This window comes from Nematostella vectensis, chromosome 9 (assembly GCF_932526225.1).
Source record: "Nematostella vectensis chromosome 9, jaNemVect1.1, whole genome shotgun sequence".
NCBI lineage: Eukaryota > Metazoa > Cnidaria > Anthozoa > Actiniaria > Edwardsiidae > Nematostella > Nematostella vectensis.
In genome coordinates, this window is record NC_064042.1 from 7,985,821 (window position 1) to 8,004,715 (window position 18,895).

At 41.4% G+C, this 18,895-nt stretch overlaps 1 protein-coding gene and 1 long non-coding RNA gene across 3 annotated transcripts; one reads left to right on the top strand and one right to left on the bottom strand.

Annotated features, from left to right (window-relative positions):
* Positions 1–6,822: 6,822 nt before the first annotated feature.
* LOC5515470 lies at positions 6,823–12,975 on the top strand. Of its 2 annotated transcripts, none has more exons than XM_032385167.2 (10): positions 6,823–7,046; positions 7,515–7,562; positions 7,894–7,935; positions 8,266–8,460; positions 9,157–9,311; positions 9,614–9,775; positions 10,165–10,372; positions 10,797–10,951; positions 11,395–11,670; positions 12,454–12,975. In XM_032385167.2, exons 1-10 carry the CDS (start codon positions 6,911–6,913, stop codon positions 12,790–12,792), a joined length of 1,716 nt encoding a protein of 571 aa, XP_032241058.2. In that variant the 5' UTR covers positions 6,823–6,910; the 3' UTR covers positions 12,793–12,975. The 2 variants fall into 2 exon arrangements, with proteins under 2 accessions (XP_032241058.2, XP_032241057.2); XM_032385166.2 differs by having other exon boundaries at positions 6,824–7,046; positions 7,512–7,562.
* LOC116619874 lies at positions 11,787–12,844 on the bottom strand. Its single transcript, XR_004296908.2, has 2 exons — positions 12,742–12,844; positions 11,787–12,666 (listed from the first exon to the last, which is right to left on the bottom strand). It is a non-coding gene; the product is annotated as an uncharacterized LOC116619874 (long non-coding RNA).
* Positions 12,976–18,895: the final 5,920 nt, after the last annotated feature.

Genomic DNA, 18,895 nt, shown 5'->3' on the forward strand with positions numbered 1-18,895 from the left:
ATGTACTTAGTTATTTTTATCTGTCTCTGACTATAATGTTTTCTTATTCCATTGCAATTAAATTATTATTGATTGCCACGCGCGAAAACATCTTTTTCGATCGCGTTGTCCTAGCCGTCGTCGTCGTCGTCATTGCTTAAGGTCCCTATTATCAGATTTACGCAAATTTGATATTTTCATTGGATCTCCTACAAGGATTCCCGCTATTCTATAATCGCTTTATGGACCAAGGCTTTGTCTTTGTATTATGCTTACTATTAGGCTAGTTAAACCATTTTCTGTTCTTCAATAAAACGTTAATTCTTTGCTAAAATAGCTTGACTTCTGTGGGTTAAATTAAAAACGCTAGTTATGGTGGTTGCCAAAAAGTCTGACACTTTTTTAGATGAAAATGAACTCTCGAGAACAACGCTTATTTACAATACTTAGAATCGATTACAATAATCAAAACAATGACTTCAATTTTCAAAATAACTTTGAGTATTAGTCAATATTGAAGTATGTTTTGAAAACGAGGCCATCTGCCATCTTTTGTGAGTATTGCTGTAAATTACACTCATCTACTCGGAAGCCACAAACTAGTTCCTTATTCCAAAGTGATGTGATAAGGAGTTTAGGCTTGCCTAACGCCAAGAGCCAAGGAAGAGAGATAACTCAACGGGTCCACGCCAATAATGGCGGCCATACATGCCTTGGTGTATCGATTGACGTGACAGAGAAATGGCGATGTTTAGCTGCAGTGGCCATTTCACAGAAGTGGAGGAAAGATCTAGAAAGGTTCCGAAAAGTGAGATCCTTTAGCAACACCGACAAATTATATATTTAATTGGGGACACCAAGATACCCTCGGAAATCGCCAATGAAGACGCTTTCTCAAATGGTGGCAATTTCGTCGTTTGTACTTCTACTGGAAGTCTCAATGGCGCAAAGCATTATCAGTTCAAAAGATGGATCTACTGCAACTGAACAAAAAGAGGATCATCTCAAAGGCTATGATGCCTCTGCGATGATTTCGATGGTCGTTCTCGCCGTGTTTGGTTCTTGCTTGGGAGCGGCCATTTGTTGCGCGTTTTGTTCAACTGTGAAAACGTGTTACGAACTTCACCGGATTTCCACCGAAGAAGAGGATCAAAGAGACTATAAGCCCTGCTGTAAGACTCTTGGGAATAACTTAAGAGAACCGGTAGCGTTTGAGTCGTACGTCTAAGGTGACAAAACGATGTGAAGCATTTAACAATTCACACACGTACTGGAAAGAGCCAAGAATGGGCTAGAAAAATTCTTGGGACTATTTCTAGACAGATGCGCTAACGAGAAAAAGGTTTCACTATGCGAAAGGGAACTTGACTTACGAAAGGCACGAGTCAACGTAAATTGAATAATGGCTGTAATGGAGTCCTTTAATTCGGCGCTCTATGTTCAAAGAAAAGGGAAGCGAAAAACGAGAGTTGTAATACTACTAGTAAACATTGAAAGTACTTATGTACAAATATTGGCTTAGAAACAGCATTTCAGAAACGGCGTTATTGAGATTGATAAAGCAAATGTCGATCATTGATATTAATGGCATGTGTGAATTTGTGGGAACCTTCGGTGGAGGTAATATCAACTTCGCATGTGAAATGCAATTTATATAATGTCAATAGACTTTATGACTTAAAGCGGAGTTCCCAACGACGCAGAATCCGACAGCCCAGCTATACCATCCTGTTTATCATCCTGTTTGAATATGGATAAAAAGTAATGGTGCTATGTAATGTATGATACATTTCCATGTGGATCAGAAGAATTAGAAGCTATTAGATGGACTAAAAATAGAGCTATTGTGTACTGCGCATCTCGTTTGCGCATGTGTTTTAAGCTTCGTGGTCGAAGCAAAAATGTAAATGCAATACCTAATAATGAGTCAATATACATAGCTTGTGTGGCTTAAGGCTGTTATCCATATGTTCGCACTCAATCGCACACGATTATATGGAAACTCTTCAGCCTTAATTGTGTACACAGGACCCCCGCAAACGTCCTTATCCTAGAAGACGCGGTATTCACGGTTCCCAAATGTACAGTGTCAGGTCTTACACCTTGGAAAAAAAATTCCAAGTTGACCTGATGACTTGGGTTCGAGCCCTGGACACGAAGCCCGTACTAAGCCAACTGGTCTAACGCGCCACTTTCTATACGACTTTTAATACACCCGGAAGGCCAAGAGAACAATTTAAAATCTACTTCTGAATCCGAAGTATAAGGCTTGATAGACACCTAAAAGCTGTAATAAGAAAGTTTTCAGTAAATCATTCAATACCCCGAGCGAGGGGGACAGGGGCGTAGCCAGGGGAAAGGCCTAGGAGGCCCAGGCCCCCCCTTCTAGCAGCCAAAAATACAGTAAATGTATGAGACATCATCTACATTACAGGAGAAATTGCCTTGAACGGTCCTTTTGGGCCCCCTCCTGTTAAAAATCCTGGCTACGCCGCTGGGAGAAGAGATATTAAGGAGGGCTTCGTAATATGTTTAACTATCTGTTGTATGGGGCTCTGAAAAAATATAGGTCCTCTAAGGGGGAAGCTCTAACCAAGCTTACTTTTCAGCCTCATTCCAATTATATCAAGGAGTTTTGTTGCACAGATAAAGGTTACATGTTAATCGCCAATGTTCCCATTGACCTCTCAACCGGCCTGTACCGCCGTGAGAAGTAACAAACCCAGCTCAAGACACAAATATATACCTTTATTCTGATCCTCCAGGCCCATTACCATGGCCTCAAAGCACAATGTCCACTCTTTGAAGGCTTGTGGAACCATCTTGCTGCCATCATAGATTGCAAAGCATTCTGGGTTATCCATGTTTCACTCTGACGGGCTGTTTAAAAAAACGCAGTTGCTATATGCCCGACAGTCGGAACAGGTCTTGGATGGACTAAATCCCCGACAGTTTTAAATTTATTCAAATAACCCAGTAAATTGTCTTCCTGGAGAGTTCAAAGTATTCTATATTTGTTGGGAAAGGGTAAGCGAATCTGAATTGAGCTTTGCTGTCGGTATTGAATGTTTTCCGTTGTTTGTTAAAAAAAATCAAAATAGGGGAGAGGTATCTGTATTTGGTCTCTTTTATTTCGAATTCAGCTCAAAAATAGCCAGGGATCAATGGTTTAAGATCAATGTTTTTTTAATGAATCATGAAATAGACAACTTTCATCTATCAAATTCTCGCGTAGTAGTTAATGCTGGACTTACTCATACTGTTAATGATCGTTTAACAGGAACATAAGAAAAAAATATCTATAATATTAATAATAAAATCATTAATAATAAAAAACAGGAACAAATGGAAATTAAGTACTCCTACAGCTGTGGATCATCCCACAAAGCACTCAACCACTCAAATATTTTCTCCGTTTCGAAAGTGACCCGTTTAGACAGTAATTTTTCACGCCAGATATACAAAGCCTTGTGGTCGCCGCAGCTATGTATGGAAAGGGGACACAAAAACGCAACTAAGGGGGGAGAGAAGGGTACAGCAGGCACAGGGAGGTGCATGGTGCGCGCGCACCTTAATTGGCCGCCAAAGAGTCAGTCTTTTTCTTATAAAGGAATCTTCAAATACTATGCTTTTTCCATATGATACGCATATGACTGCGCACGCCCCTAAGGCAATCCTGGGTACGCTTCTGTACAGGGGACGCTCGCAGCCTTTAAGATACACTTACACTTTTGAGGTTAGGGGTTAAACTAATACTTTTAGGTCTCGTGCTTTGTACCAATTAGGATTATTTATGTGGCGTTCAACGTCAATAAAAGATCGTTTTTCCGAAGAAAGATCGCCTTGCGAAGACAAGATCGTTCTTCCGGTTTTTAAAAGTGTTCATCACCGAGAATACACCTATTCGGAAAATTCATGTGTCGTAACCCCCAGTGCTCCATGGTTATCAAATAAATAATAAAATAAGGGTAAATAAACAAAGACAGGCATAGAAATCTTTTATATTCTTCTTTTTGTACCTCTAAACGTTCACCCGGCTACGTTACCCATGAACCACTGCGGGTTGAGATACATCGATTCTCGGGTGCTACTTTTATTGAAATACATGTATACGAATGCGATAACGATTTTCCGAAGGCAAGATCGTAAAACATTTCGTCAACGAAAGAAAATAAGGTTCAGATTTTTTTAAAATTAAGATAAGCACATGCGTTCTGTAAACTCAGTCGAATTCTTCGTAAAATTGAATTGGAGTTTAGGCGTACTTCTTTTTAAATCTCAGCACCTAATAAACCTTGTCAAAATATAGACTGAAAACTAAAATACGAAAGAACTCGTTAAATGAACACAAACATTCGCCTGATTTTGGTATATTGAGATTTTGGCATGATTTTTTTTTGCACTGATCTGCTCTCAAATTCTCATAGCAACATCTCTTTTTTCCTGTGCAGTCGTTGTTTATAACTCTTACCTTTTTTAAGTACATTTCTCTAATTCTACCTGTTTGGTCAATAATGGATTTAATGGAGTAAAAATCTGGACTCTTTTTTCTATAAAAAAAATATACAAGTTTACAATCAAGTCTACAATTTACACCGTTGTTTAAAACAGGTGCAGACATTTTGTGTGATATTTTTGTTGCTTCGCGTGATACAAAGATTGCGAGAACGATTTTATAATGATAATTTAATAATTCATTTCATGAGTAGAGTAATAGCACTTTTATTCATGAACTAACTCTCCTATTTTGAGTAATACTTGTTTTTTTTTTCTCAGACTCCGCTTTAGGTATATCTTTTCTTGCCTTTTTTCCTCTCTGATTATATTTTCAAATCTCCCTGATATAAATCTAGTAGACTATTCTAGATGTTATCTAACTAATGTGCCTTAGGATCATTCCTATTTCGCTGCCTTTGTAGTAACTTTTGACATATCGATATGTGATTACTAACTATCTGCAAGGGGATGCTCGCGTGAAATAATGATATGTATTAATACTTCTTTTTAATTCACAGCATTTTGATTAAAAGACTCACTTAACCTTGAAAGAGACCTGAACCTCAATGGTGGCCTTCTCATCCGTAACTGCCGCCACCAGAAAGAAAACACGATTTTAATCAAACGTTCTCTACTAAGCAAATACGTTCTTTGCTAGAACTTATTAAAAAGTTGTGTCCACGCAGTCGTTGAATAAAATATAATTCTTTTGAACCCGTAACGACGCGGTGCAGTTTGGCACACCATCCCAGCGACTCTATCAGGTAAGTGGCTGGTAAATAAGGAGCACTAGCTGTGCTATGGGAAAAGAGGAAATAATGGCACTGTATCGTGCTATGGGAAAAGGGGAAATAAGGGGCACTGTATTGTGCTATGGGAAAAGGGGAAATAAGGGACACTGTATTGTGCTATGGGAAAAGGGGAAATAAGGGACACTGTATTGTGCTATGGGAAAAGGGGAAATAAGGGACACTGTATTGTGCTATGGGAAAAGGGGAAATAAGGGACACTGTATTGTGCTATGGGGAAAAGGGGAAATAAGGGGCACTGTATTGTGCTATGGGAAAAGGGGAAATAAGGGACACTGTATTGTGCTATGGGAAAAGGGGAAATAAGGGGCACTGTATTGTGCTATGGGAAAAAGGGGAAATAAGGGGCACTGTATTGTGCTATGGGAAAAGGGGAAATAAGGGGCACTGTATTGTGCTATGGGAAAAGGGGAAATAAGGGGCACTGTATTGTGGTACGGGAAAAGGGGAAATAAGGGGCAATGTATTGTGCTATGGGAAAAGGGGAAATAAGGGGCACTGTATTGTGGTACGGGAAAAGGGGAAATAAGGGGCAATGTATTGTGCTACGGGAAAAGGGAAATAAGGGACACTGTACTGTGCTATGGGAAAAGGGGAAAATAAGGGACACTAGGGAAATTAAACCATACGAAAAATGTATTAGGCCATTTCGTGTCCCATGGGAGTGTTTTTTCAGATTGTCAGAGATGTATACAAATATCAGCTGCAATTTTGATTTTTTTTATCTTCTTAGCTACTTTTTTTTGCATTGTTGATTTCTTGGTTGAATATAGAAAAATGAGAAGAAGAATTAAATATAGTTTTGAATTCTCCTATTACATTTGAAATAGAGTTATAGTCCTTTAATTAAATAAGTTTTATGGATTACAACGACGTCCGAAAACTTTTCAGGTCAACGAAGTTATTTTTCTCTGTGGCGTAGCCGTAGGGGTATAAAAAGAGTGATCAAATTACAAATATCTGATGATCTTGATTTTGAAATTAAAAGGGGTAGTGAGTGAAAACATATGCCCTTGATTCGCCATTGATGTCTAAAAAATGCCCTTAATACCCTACTGGCTACAATCCGCTCGATGCTTCCATGAAAAGTGTTTGTATAAAATTCGGATGATGGTTTCCGATCTTCTTGGATTCTTGGATAAGGACACTAAACCGGAGGTCCCGTCTAATCTAACCTGAATCGAAGGGACGTAAAAGAACCACTGGGGACGCGATAAACCCTCTGGCAGTGACCATCGCCAGTGACAGTGCTTGCAATGCTTACTAACAATACACTCACGGGGGTACTTGAATTTGAGCCTAGCACTGTAGTGCCTTCTGCACCTGCATAACTGGTAAAAATTAAATAAATGAATGAATGAATGAATGAATAAATAAATAAAAGATGTACTCAAACGCCAGTAACGAAGTCGCACATACAAGTTTCCCATAGAGAAATGAGAAATGTCTTGTGTTATCTCTTGTATAAAAACAGGACAAAATGTGAAGGTTTGGGGGTTGTTTAAGAGGATATTAATAATGGCATTACATACATAATTTCACACAACCTTAGATTGGTAAGCATGTGATTTAACATAACCGAATATACCATTTTCACTAGATCTGCCCTCTTTAACCATACGAGTATGGGTTTTCCAAGCACGTGGCGCTGGGCTCTGTTCATCTGCGGTCTGGTCCTCAATCAGCAGATGATTACTGCCACGCATTTGTACCATGATCACGTGACAATGACACGTGCCCTCAGACGGTACCAGGACAGAGGTAAGGTCACGTGTACTATGATCACGTGACGATGACACGTGCCTTCAGACGGTACCAGGACAGAGGTAAGGTCACGTGTACAATGATCACGTGACAATGACACGAGCCCTCAGACGGTACCAGGACAGAGATAAGGTCACGTGACAATGACTCGTGTCCTAGGTCGGTATCAGGAAAAAGATAAGGGTACCAGGACAGAGATAAGGTCACGTGACAATGACTCGTGTCCTAGGTCGGTATCAGGAAAAAGATAAGGCCACGTGTACCATGATCACGTGACACTGACACGTGGCCTCGGTACCAGAATAAAGGAGACGGTGACTTTTTTACATTTTCATTTCTATGTTTGTTTTTTGAGGATAAGAGGAAAGATACTTTAAAAAGCATGCATGCAGCGTTTGCATCTTGGGTCTACGGATGCAACGTAACTGACAACCTCATTTCTATTTTTATATTTTTACCCAGAAGAGCTCGAAAACGATCAGTTCGACGATGAAGAAATGGCTTCTTACCGAAGTGAGTAAATCATAATAGAAAATCCTTTCAGGGCCGTAGCAGGGGGTGGGGCATTGGGACACCCTCCCGCCCCCCGCTATTTAAAAAAATTAAAAGGAAATGACTAATATGGTCGAGCCGGCCCACCCCCTCCCCATAGTTTGTTTCTGTCACCGTTAATGTATCGTACAAGATGGGTGTAGTGTGTCTTTGACTCCCTAACGTCAAGAACACGCGGCTTTTTTTTTTCGCTTAACCCATCCTTGACCCATATTGGAATACCACTTCTCCCCCACGACCCTGCCAATACTTGCTAAAAAAACGTTGCTGAGTATTATATATTCTTATGCAGACTCAACCTCTGGGGTTTCGAGACATGCAAAAGCACAAAAGCGTAAGTGCAGGCCTCCAAATAGATATACATATTTAGTTGATAAGAAAGGATACTAAGGTAAGATGATCGTTAAAGTTGAAAGTCCGTTGAAAGATTTGTGGATAATACAGGAAGGGTGCAAAAGATGTGTACATAATAAAGGAAAGGGTATAAGTGGTTGAATAATATGGGTGAAGTTGAAAGATATGTGTAAATATTACAGGATGATGCAAGTGGATAGATATAAAAATATAGACAAATACTAATCCAATTTCAGTAAAAAAAAGTATTGGGGTTCAGGCCAAAACACCGGTATCTATGCTCTACATTAATATATCTTATTTCCGATAGGTTTCTTCTTCTTGGCATTGTTCATCGTCAGTTTAGTGGTCACGGTTGTTACAACAGTTGTGGAGACAGTTCATGACATTGCAGGATGCTGTGGTCTTAGCTTTAAGGATCTCTGTAACTTCGAGAAAAGGTTTGATAACAGAAAGAAGGCTGTCACAGATCAATCGAAAGAACTGGACAAGAAAATACAAGAAGGTGGGGGATGGTCATGACGATGAATATGGAGATGATGGATAACAGTGATATGGATTATAGGCCTATTATACTTATAGTAAAACTGCCAAAGAAGAAAATGCCACCTGAATTCCAAAGAGTGCTTTGCTTCATTTCAAACAAAACGCACAAACTCCAACATTATATGTTCATATCAAAAACAGATAATACTTATCATTTGTTTGAAATAAACCTTTCCAGCCAAAACTTCTAAACAGACACTGGTTATCTTTCAAGTTCGTGGCCGACGCCACTCTGCAGAGCAAGAGAGAGTTACCCGCTGACCACCCATACCTTTTTCCCCAAAGTAACACAAAACTCACAAACAGTCGAGACAGAAAGAAAACTATCAAAACAAGCAATAAAAAATTTGAAATTTTAGGATTTTTTATCCATCTGAGTTCTTAGTGCTGAAATCTGATTCACAGTCAATGAAAAAATGACAGAAAATGCCAGCAATTCTTTTTCAAGAAAAAACAAACAAACAAAAAAACCCTCATTCTCGCAAAAATGCCGACAAAATGCTAGCATGATCGAGAAAAGCCTAATGGATTATATAATACCGATAGCCTGTTGGTTGGGTTGACAGCGTGTCATTTGCTGATTAAGAGAGAGTTATAACTATGATGACGATGGTGATAATATGATGGTGATGATATTCATGACCTGCTTCTACAGGACTGGACGAAAAGAACGCTTTGGAAAAACTAGGAGATGCTCTTCAAACCACGTGGAACGAAATCGAGCGAATTGTAACTCTACAAAGAGAAATTCTAAAGGCTGTTAATCCAAGAGTTTATGTGGCGCTCAAGAACCGGATAGATGACATAAAGGTATCCAATGAAAGAATCACAAAAGAATCCTAAGGGTGTCCCTCACCACAGCACCCCCCCTAATTCTGTGCCGACTTAAAGTGGTCATTTGTTAATGAAAGATCGTATACCCTTTTCCCATAAATCAGTACATGTGTACGCACATAAATCCTATTTGTTCTTCCTTTAGGGGCAAAACAAATGATAGTGTCTAATGGAGATGCATTTTGTTTTCACTTCAAAACAAAAACTCTAATACGTTGCGTAGAAAAAGAAACTATGTAAGAAATGGTCGCCTTATTACAAAAATCATATTTTCTTAGAATAAGAACAAGCTTGAACTGATGTCCATATCTGACATTGACAAGAAACTCTCGCCGCTTGAGCAAGGTCTCAAGCAATCCATATCATGGGGAATGGGTGTGGCTGCGCCCATGGTCGGGAAATTAGCGAGTTCTGCGCTCAAACATGTAAAGATTGGAAAGGTAACCCCTTTTGCCACTATGTCTTTCATGCCAGAGTCAGCACTTTTAGTTCTACTGCTCGCAATGACAAATACAGGGAGTCAATTACTAGTATATTCAACACCTTTACGATCCATGTATGCCAACATTACCATGTACAGCTCATGTTACATGATGGGGGTGACTGGGTGTTGTCGGATGACGTTGCTAAACTTACACGTGTCACGTGATGCGACGAGGTGTTTTTGGGTGATGTGATGGGTGATGTTGGGTGAGACTTATTCAACGTCTTACGTGATGCAACGTGGTATAGCCTACTATGTTGAATGTTGTTGATGCTATATTAACAATGCTGGAATCCAAGCGTTTTGTCAAATCGCAGTAGCTGAATTTTGATATCGGTTATTTAGATATACAAGTCGCTCAAGGCCCCCAAGGCATCAAGCATCTTCAATGCCGGAACAAAAGCTCAGAAAATGATGGGATTCTCCGACGAGACAGCTAAGGGGTTTCTCAAGGCAACGGCGAAAGCTCGTTTTGCAGCAACTGGTTCTAAGGCGATGAAATTAATGAAACTGATGAAGGGGGCAGGTGCCGTAATGTCGATTGTAAGCATTGGTGAGTATGGTCTTGATGGGCGTGGTGGGGAAAGGGGTACACAGGGAGGGTGCGTTGGGGTTCCGCAGCATTGGCCTTTTTGTACGATATTGCGGTAAAAGAGCAAAAAACATGCGGTGACTCGATATTTTAAAACACTGCGAGATGCGAGATTTTTTGCATTTTAAACGGCGGTACCAATTTTGTTTGGTATCGCGGTAATTAGACCCCCCTCCCTACACAGGTGCAGGTGCTGATCTAGCTTTTTGCTTAAGGGGGGCGGGGTTTCTCAGTGACAAAGGGGGGAGGGGGCAATTTTTTTGTTACATGTGGCTTTCTGGCAGCCCCCAAAGGGGGGAGGGGGGTTAACCTCCTAAACCCTCCCCCTAGATCCGCTACTGAGGTGTACATTTCTAGGTATTAACCTGTATGAACGTTCTCTTAGGAATGGACATGTATAGCATGATAAGCACACTCGTCGAATGCGGTAGAAAAGAGGGTAAAGCGAGGGCAGCGATGGGAGAGGTGAAAAAGGCCGAGGATGATGTCACAAAAAATGAGAGAAAATTCCAGGAGTTCAAAACAGAACTGCGAACATTCGTATGTACAGTATACAATTTATTTATTTAAACCTTCCTAATTTATTTATTTAAACCTTCCTTAAGCCCTCCCTATCTTTGCACAGTACCATTCAGTGGTGCTCAGCTCCTATTTTTATACCAGATGTTAAGGTCAAAGAACAAACGGTCGCGGAATACATGAATACCCTCAAGTCTCGAGATAAAAAGGCTTGACGACATTCACGTGAAAGCAAGAATATAAATAAATAAATACAGAACCCTTTTCAGGACAAAAAGGCTTTGGGTATATACCCCATTCAGGATAAGGAACGCATTATACCCTTTCTAGGACAGAGAAGGTCAAAAAACCATACCCTATCCAGCGGTACGTACCGTTTCCCCTCGGGTTACTAGTCAAATATGTGTATATTTTTATACTGCAAGAAACGTGTATCTAAATTTCATTCCATTTTATTTCTGAAGGAGACGAAGACATTACTGCCACAAGTCAGAAATGTTGAGTTTAAGAATGCCCTAGATGGCGTCAAGTCAGTTATCGGGTGTCTAGACAGGACTGTCAAGCGTGACTGGGACGTTTCAGGATGTTTGCAAAAATTTGACATCGTGAAAAACACTTTGGATGAATCGTCTGGTCACAAAGTCATCACAGCCAAGCTGAACGATCTTACCTCCAGCTGCTTAAAGAAATTGAAATACACATTGGAATGCAAGCTAAACAAAGTCAAGATGATAAAGCATGTGAGTTATGCGGAAAGTGATCCAACTTTTTAGAATTGCATTCCAACACTACTTTTCACATTTTTTTCTTACCGATCCATGCGAAAGAGAGAACAGAGAAACTAAAGGTGAAGGTAGCCGTTTAACAAGCATTTATTTAAGATTGCTAATATACCATCATTAAAGCTGCGGATGAATGAGGACACGTTCAAAATTTTGCGCTTAACAGATCAAGAAATGAAGGTTTTTATTTATTTTTGTTGACATCCTGTCATCGTTCAGCTGTTCAGCTGTGTTAAACAATATTTTTGGTGGTGGCTTTATGAAGAAACAGAACTCACGCGTCTGTATCTTTCAAGCATAGTGTCCTCGTTTTACGGCAGCTTAACAAAGGGACTCATTACACAGAGGGTGTATTACAGAGCGAATCACTGACCTCGCCGAACGGTTGAAATTGCATCCTTAGCTCCGATAATAGGTCACTAGCTATTATTTCAGTGGTTACACGCTCATTTCGGCTCATCTCGGAGGATTGCGGATCTTCCTGATCCAGTTAATCGCCAGACCGACCGAACTACTTCCCCAGCGCCCTTTCAACAAGTGTGAAAACAGCGCTTTGGGCCAGGTTATTAATGTTGGGTCAGTTTATCGCTAGTAATACTACTTCACATTAACTACTTCACAACACCCTTTCAACATGGTGTGCAAATAGCGCTTCCATTGCTAGGCCAGTTTATTGCTAGTAATACTGGCACTGTTGCATTGGCTTTAACTTGGGAACTTCAATGATTTGTCATACTGCAGGTAGAGGATGGCTGTATGGAAGGAGAAAAGACGTTCGATGAACTTTTCCAAGATGCAGCTTTATTGTACAATGCGAATTCGGAAAAATGCACCAACATCCGCGGAGAACCGTACACCACCAAAGCCGAGCTCAAGCGCTTGATCGAGAGGTCAGCAGCGATGAAGAGTTACGACGCTGATTGCCGGAAGAATGGCCAAACCCTACCGAATGAGCTGAGCAAGAGAAAGCGAATCGAGATCTGTGAATTAAGGGGTTACGGCGAGACCAATGAATATATCGCAAAATACCTCCGTGTGCCGGTGGAGAAGGTCAGACAAGTCATGTGTCCCCCTGAGTAATCCAGCTCATTCGCAAGTTGAAAACAAGTGGGGAAACAGGTTTGAGAGTCTGGTAAAAAGGATTGTGGGAATACCTACGATCCCACAAACCCTTGCGGGCTCTAAGCCTCTTCCCAAATCCACAAACTCTTGTTTTGTAATATGCAATTGAAAGAGCTGTAAATTAAAGATTTTAAAAAATCACCTTTTTGCTTGATGTGTTAACTAACATTCAAAAGGAGAAGTTACTTGTTTGAGAGGTAGCCTTCAAGCAATTACGCTGTAAGCTTGCGGCTTGTAGCTACAGCGCGCCATCAATTCCCTAATGGAGATCAATCATAGTGCACATCAATCCCTGTTAGGTCTTAATAACAGCGCACAGTCAATTCCTGTTAGGTCTTAATAACAGCACACAGTCAATCAATTTTAGGGCTTTATAACAGCGCACAGTCAATCAATTTTAGGGCTTTATAACAGCGCACAGTCAATTCCTGTTAGGGCTTAATAACGAGCGCACAGTCGTTACCTGTAATGGCTTAATAACAGCGCACTGTCAATCCCTGTTAGGGCTTAATAACAGCGCACAGTCAATCCCTGTTAAGGCTTTAAAACAGCCCACAGTCAATCCATTTTAGGGCTTAATAACGGCCCACAGTCAATCCCTGTTAGGGTCTTAATAACAGCGCACAGTCAATCCCTGTTAGGTCTTAATAACAGCGCACAGTCAATCCCTGTTAGGGCTTAATAATAGAGCACTTTCAATCCCTGTTAGTGCTTTAATAACAGCGCACAGTCAATTCCTGTTAGGTCTTAATAACAGCGCACAGTCAATCCCTGTTAGGGCTTAATAATAGAGCACTTTCAATCCCTGTTAGGGCTTTAATAACAGCGCACAGACAATTCCTGTTAGGGCTTAATAACAGCGTACAGTCAATCCCTGTTAGGGCTTAATAATAGAGCACTTTCAATCCCTGTTAGGACTTTAATAACAGCGCACAGTCAATCCCTGTTAGGGCTTAAAAACAGCGCACAGTCAATCCATTTTAGGGCTTAATAACGGCCCACAGTCAATCCCTTTTAGGGCTAAATAACAGCGCACAGTCAATCCATTTTAGGGCTTTAAAACAGCGCACAGTCAATCCCTGTTAGGGCTTAATAACAGCGCACAGTCAATCCCTGTTAGGGCTTAATAACAGCGTACAGTCAATCCCTGTTAGGGCTTAATAATAGAGCACTTTCAATCCCTGTTAGGGCTTTAATAACAGCGCACAGACAATCCCTGTTAGGGCTTAATAACAGAGAACTTTCAATCCCTGTTAAGGCTTAATAACGAGCGCACAGTCGTTACCTGTAATGGCTTAATAACAGCGCACAATCAATCCCTGGTAATGGCTTAATAACAGCGCACTGTCAATCCCTGTTAGGGCTTAATAACAGCGCACAGTCAATCCCTGTTAGGGCTTAATAATAGAGCACTTTCAATCCCTGTTAGGGCTTTAATAACAGCGCACAGACAATCCCTGTTAGGGCTTTAATAACAGCGCACAGTCAATCCCTGTTAGGGCTTAATAACAGCGCACAGTCAATCCCTGTTATGGCTTAATAACAGCGCACAGACAATCCCTGTTTGGGCTTAATAATAGCGCACAGTCAATCCCTGTTAGGGCTTAATAACAGCGCACAGTCATTTCCTGTTAGGGCTTAATAACGAGCGCACAGTCGTTACCTGTAATGGCTTAATAACAGCGCACTGTCAATCCCTGTTAGGGCTTAATAACAGCGCACAGTCAATCCCTGTTAAGGCTTTAAAACAGCCCACAGTCAATCCATTTTAGGGCTTAATAACGGCCCACAGTCAATCCCTGTTAGGGTCTTAATAACAGCGCACAGTCAATCCCTGTTAGGTCTTAATAACAGCGCACAGTCAATCCCTGTTAGGGCTTAATAATAGAGCACTTTCAATCCCTGTTAGGTCTTAATAACAGCGCACAGTCAATCCCTGTTAGGTCTTAATAACAGCGCACAGTCAATCCCTGTTAGGGCTTAATAATAGAGCACTTTCAATCCCTGTTAGTGCTTTAATAACAGCGCACAGTCAATTCCTGTTAGGTCTTAATAACAGCGCACAGTCAATCCCTGTTAGGGCTTAATAATAGAGCACTTTCAATCCCTGTTAGGGCTTTAATAACAGCGCACAGACAATTCCTGTTAGGGCTTAATAACAGCGTACAGTCAATCCCTGTTAGGGCTTAATAATAGAGCACTTTCAATCCCTGTTAGGACTTTAATAACAGCGCACAGTCAATCCCTGTTAGGGCTTAAAAACAGCGCACAGTCAATCCATTTTAGGGCTTAATAACGGCCCACAGTCAATCCCTTTTAGGGCTAAATAACAGCGCACAGTCAATCCATTTTAGGGCTTTAAAACAGCGCACAGTCAATCCCTGTTAGGGCTTAATAACAGCGCACAGTCAATCCCTGTTAGGGCTTAATAACAGCGTACAGTCAATCCCTGTTAGGGCTTAATAATAGAGCACTTTCAATCCCTGTTAGGGCTTTAATAACAGCGCACAGACAATCCCTGTTAGGGCTTAATAACAGAGAACTTTCAATCCCTGTTAAGGCTTAATAACGAGCGCACAGTCGTTACCTGTAATGGCTTAATAACAGCGCACAATCAATCCCTGGTAATGGCTTAATAACAGCGCACTGTCAATCCCTGTTAGGGCTTAATAACAGCGCACAGTCAATCCCTGTTAGGGCTTAATAATAGAGCACTTTCAATCCCTGTTAGGGCTTTAATAACAGCGCACAGACAATCCCTGTTAGGGCTTTAATAACAGCGCACAGTCAATCCCTGTTAGGGCTTAATAACAGCGCACAGTCAATCCCTGTTATGGCTTAATAACAGCGCACAGACAATCCCTGTTTGGGCTTAATAATAGCGCACAGTCAATCCCTGTTAGGGCTTAATAACAGCGCACAGTCATTTCCTGTTAGGGCTTAATAACGAGCGCACAGTCGTTACCTGTAATGGCTTAATAACAGCGCACAGTCAATCCCTGTTAGGGCTTAATAACAGCGCACAGTCAATCCCTGTTAAGGCTTTAAAACAGCGCACAGTCAATCCCTGTTAGGGCTTTAAAACAGCGCACAGTCAATTCCTGTTAGGGCTTTAAAACAGCGCACAGTCAATTCCTGTTAGGGCTTAATAATAGAGCACTGTCAATCCCTGTTAGGGCTTAATAACAGCGCACAGTCAATTCCTGTTGGGGCTTAATAACAGCGCCCTGTCAATCCCTGTTAGGGCTTGATAACAGCGCACAGTCAATCCCTGTTAGGTCTTAACAGCGCACAGTCAATTCCTGTTAGGTCTTAATAACAGCGCACGGTCAATCCCTATAAGGGCTCAAAAACAGCGCACAGACAATCCATTTTAGGGCTTAATAACAGCGCACAGTCAATCCTTTTAGGGCTAAATAACAGCAAATAGTCGATACCTGTAATGGTTTAATAACAGCACACTGTCAATCCCTGTTAGGGCTTAATAACAGCGCACAGTCAATCAATTTTAGGGCTTTATAACAGCGCACAGTCAATCCCTGTTAGGGCTTAATAACAGCGCACAGTCAATCCCTGTTAGGGCTTAATAACAGCGTACAGTCAATCCCTGTTAGGGCTTAATAATAGAGCACTTTCAATCCCTGTTAGGGCTTATATAACAGCGCACAGACAATCCCTGTTAGGGCTTAATAACAGAGAACTTTCAATCCCTGTTAAGGCTTAATAACGAGCGCACAGTCGTTACCTGTAATGGCTTAATAACAGCGCACAATCAATCCCTGGTAATGGCTTAATAACAGCGCACTGTCAATCCCTGTTAGGGCTTAATAACAGCGCACAGTCAATCCCTGTTAGGGCTTAATAATAGAGCACTTTCAATCCCTGTTAGGGCTTTAATAACAGCGCACAGACAATCCCTGTTAGGGCTTTAATAACAGCGCACAGTCAATCCCTGTTAGGGCTTAATAACAGCGCACAGTCAATCCCTGTTATGGCTTAATAACAGCGCACAGACAATCCCTGTTTGGGCTTAATAATAGCGCACAGTCAATCCCTGTTAGGGCTTAATAACAGCGCACAGTCATTTCCTGTTAGGGCTTAATAACGAGCGCACAGTCGTTACCTGTAATGGCTTAATAACAGCGCACAGTCAATCCCTGTTAGGGCTTAATAACAGCGCACAGTCAATCCCTGTTAAGGCTTTAAAACAGCGCACAGTCAATCCCTGTTAGGGCTTTAAAACAGCGCACAGTCAATTCCTGTTAGGGCTTTAAAACAGCGCACAGTCAATCCCTGTTAGGGCTTAATAACAGCGCACAGTCAATTCCTGTTGGGGCTTAATAACAGCGCACTGTCAATCCCTGTTAGGGCTTGATAACAGCGCAAAGACAATTCCTGTTAGGGCTTAATAACAGCGTACAGTCAATCCCTGTTAGGGCTTAATAATAGAGCACTTTCAATCCCTGTTAGGACTTAATAACAGCGCACAGTCAATCCCTGTTAGGTCTTAACAGCGCACAGTCAATTCCTGTTAGGGCTTAATAACAGCGCACGGTCAATCCCTATAAGGGCTCAAAAACAGCGCACAGACAATCCATTTTAGGGCTTAATAACAGCGCACAGTCAATCCTTTTAGGGCTAAATAACAGCAAATAGTCGATACCTGTAATGGTTTAATAACAGCACACTGTCAATCCCTGTTAGGGCTTAATAACAGCGCACAGTCAATCAATTTTAGGGCTTTAAAACAGCGCACAGTCAATCCCTGTTAGGGCTTAATAACGAGCGCACAGACAATCCCTGTTAGGGCTTAATAACAGCGCACAGACAATCCCTGTTAAGGCTTAATAACAGCGCACAGTCAATCCCTGTTAGGGCTTAATAACAGCGCACAGTCAATCCCTGTTTGGGCTTAATAATAGCGCACAGTCAATCCCTGTTAGGGCTTAATAACAGCGCACAGTCAATTCCTGTTAGGGCTTAATAACGAGCGCACAGTCAATCCCTGTTAAGGCTTAATAACAGCGCACAGTCAATCCCTGTTAGGGCTTAATAACAGCGCACAGTCAATCCCTGTTAAGGCTTTAAAACAGCGCACAGTCAATTCCTGTTGGGGCTTAATAACAGCGCACTGTCAATCCCTGTTAGGGCTTAATAACAGCGCACAGTCAATTACTGTTAGGTCTTAATAACAGCGCACAGTCAATTCCTGTTAGGTCTTAATAACAGCGCACAGTCAATCCCTGTTAGGGCTTAATAACAGCGCACAGTCAATCCCTGTTAAGGCTTTAAAACAGCGCACAGTCAATCCCTGTTAGGTCTTAATAACAGCGCACAGTCAATCCCTGTTAGGGCTTAATAATAGAGCACTTTCAATCCCTGTTAGTGCTTTAATAACAGCGCACAGTCAATCCCTGTTAGGTCTTAATAACAGCGCAGCGTCAATTCCTGTTAGGTCTTAATAACAGCGCACAGTCAATCCCTGGTAATGGCTTAATAACAGCGCACTGTCAATCCCTATTAGGGCTTAATAACAGCGCACAGTCAATCCCTGTTAGGGTTTAATAATAGAGCACTTTCAATCCCTGTTAGGGCTTTAATAACAGCGCACAGACAATCCCTGTTAGGGCTTAATAACAGCGCACAGTCAATCCCTGTTAGGGCTTAATAATAGAGCACTTTCAATCCCTGTTAGGGCTTTAATAACAGCGCACAGTCAATCCCTGTTAGGGCTTAATAACAGCGCACGGTCAATCCCTATAAGGGCTCAAAAACAGCGCACAGACAATCCATTTAAGGCCTTAATAAGAGCGCACAGTCAATCCCTTTTAGGGCTAAATAACAGCAAAAAGTCGATACCTGTAATGGTTTAATAACAGCACACTGTCAATCCCTGTTAGGGCTTGATAACAGCGCACAGTCAATCAATTTTAGGGCTTTATAACAGCGCACAGTCAATCCCTCTTAGGGCTTAATAACAGCGCACAGAGAATCCCTGTTTGGGCTTAATAATAGCGCAGAGTCAATCCCTGTTAGGGCTTAATAACAGCGCACAGTCAAT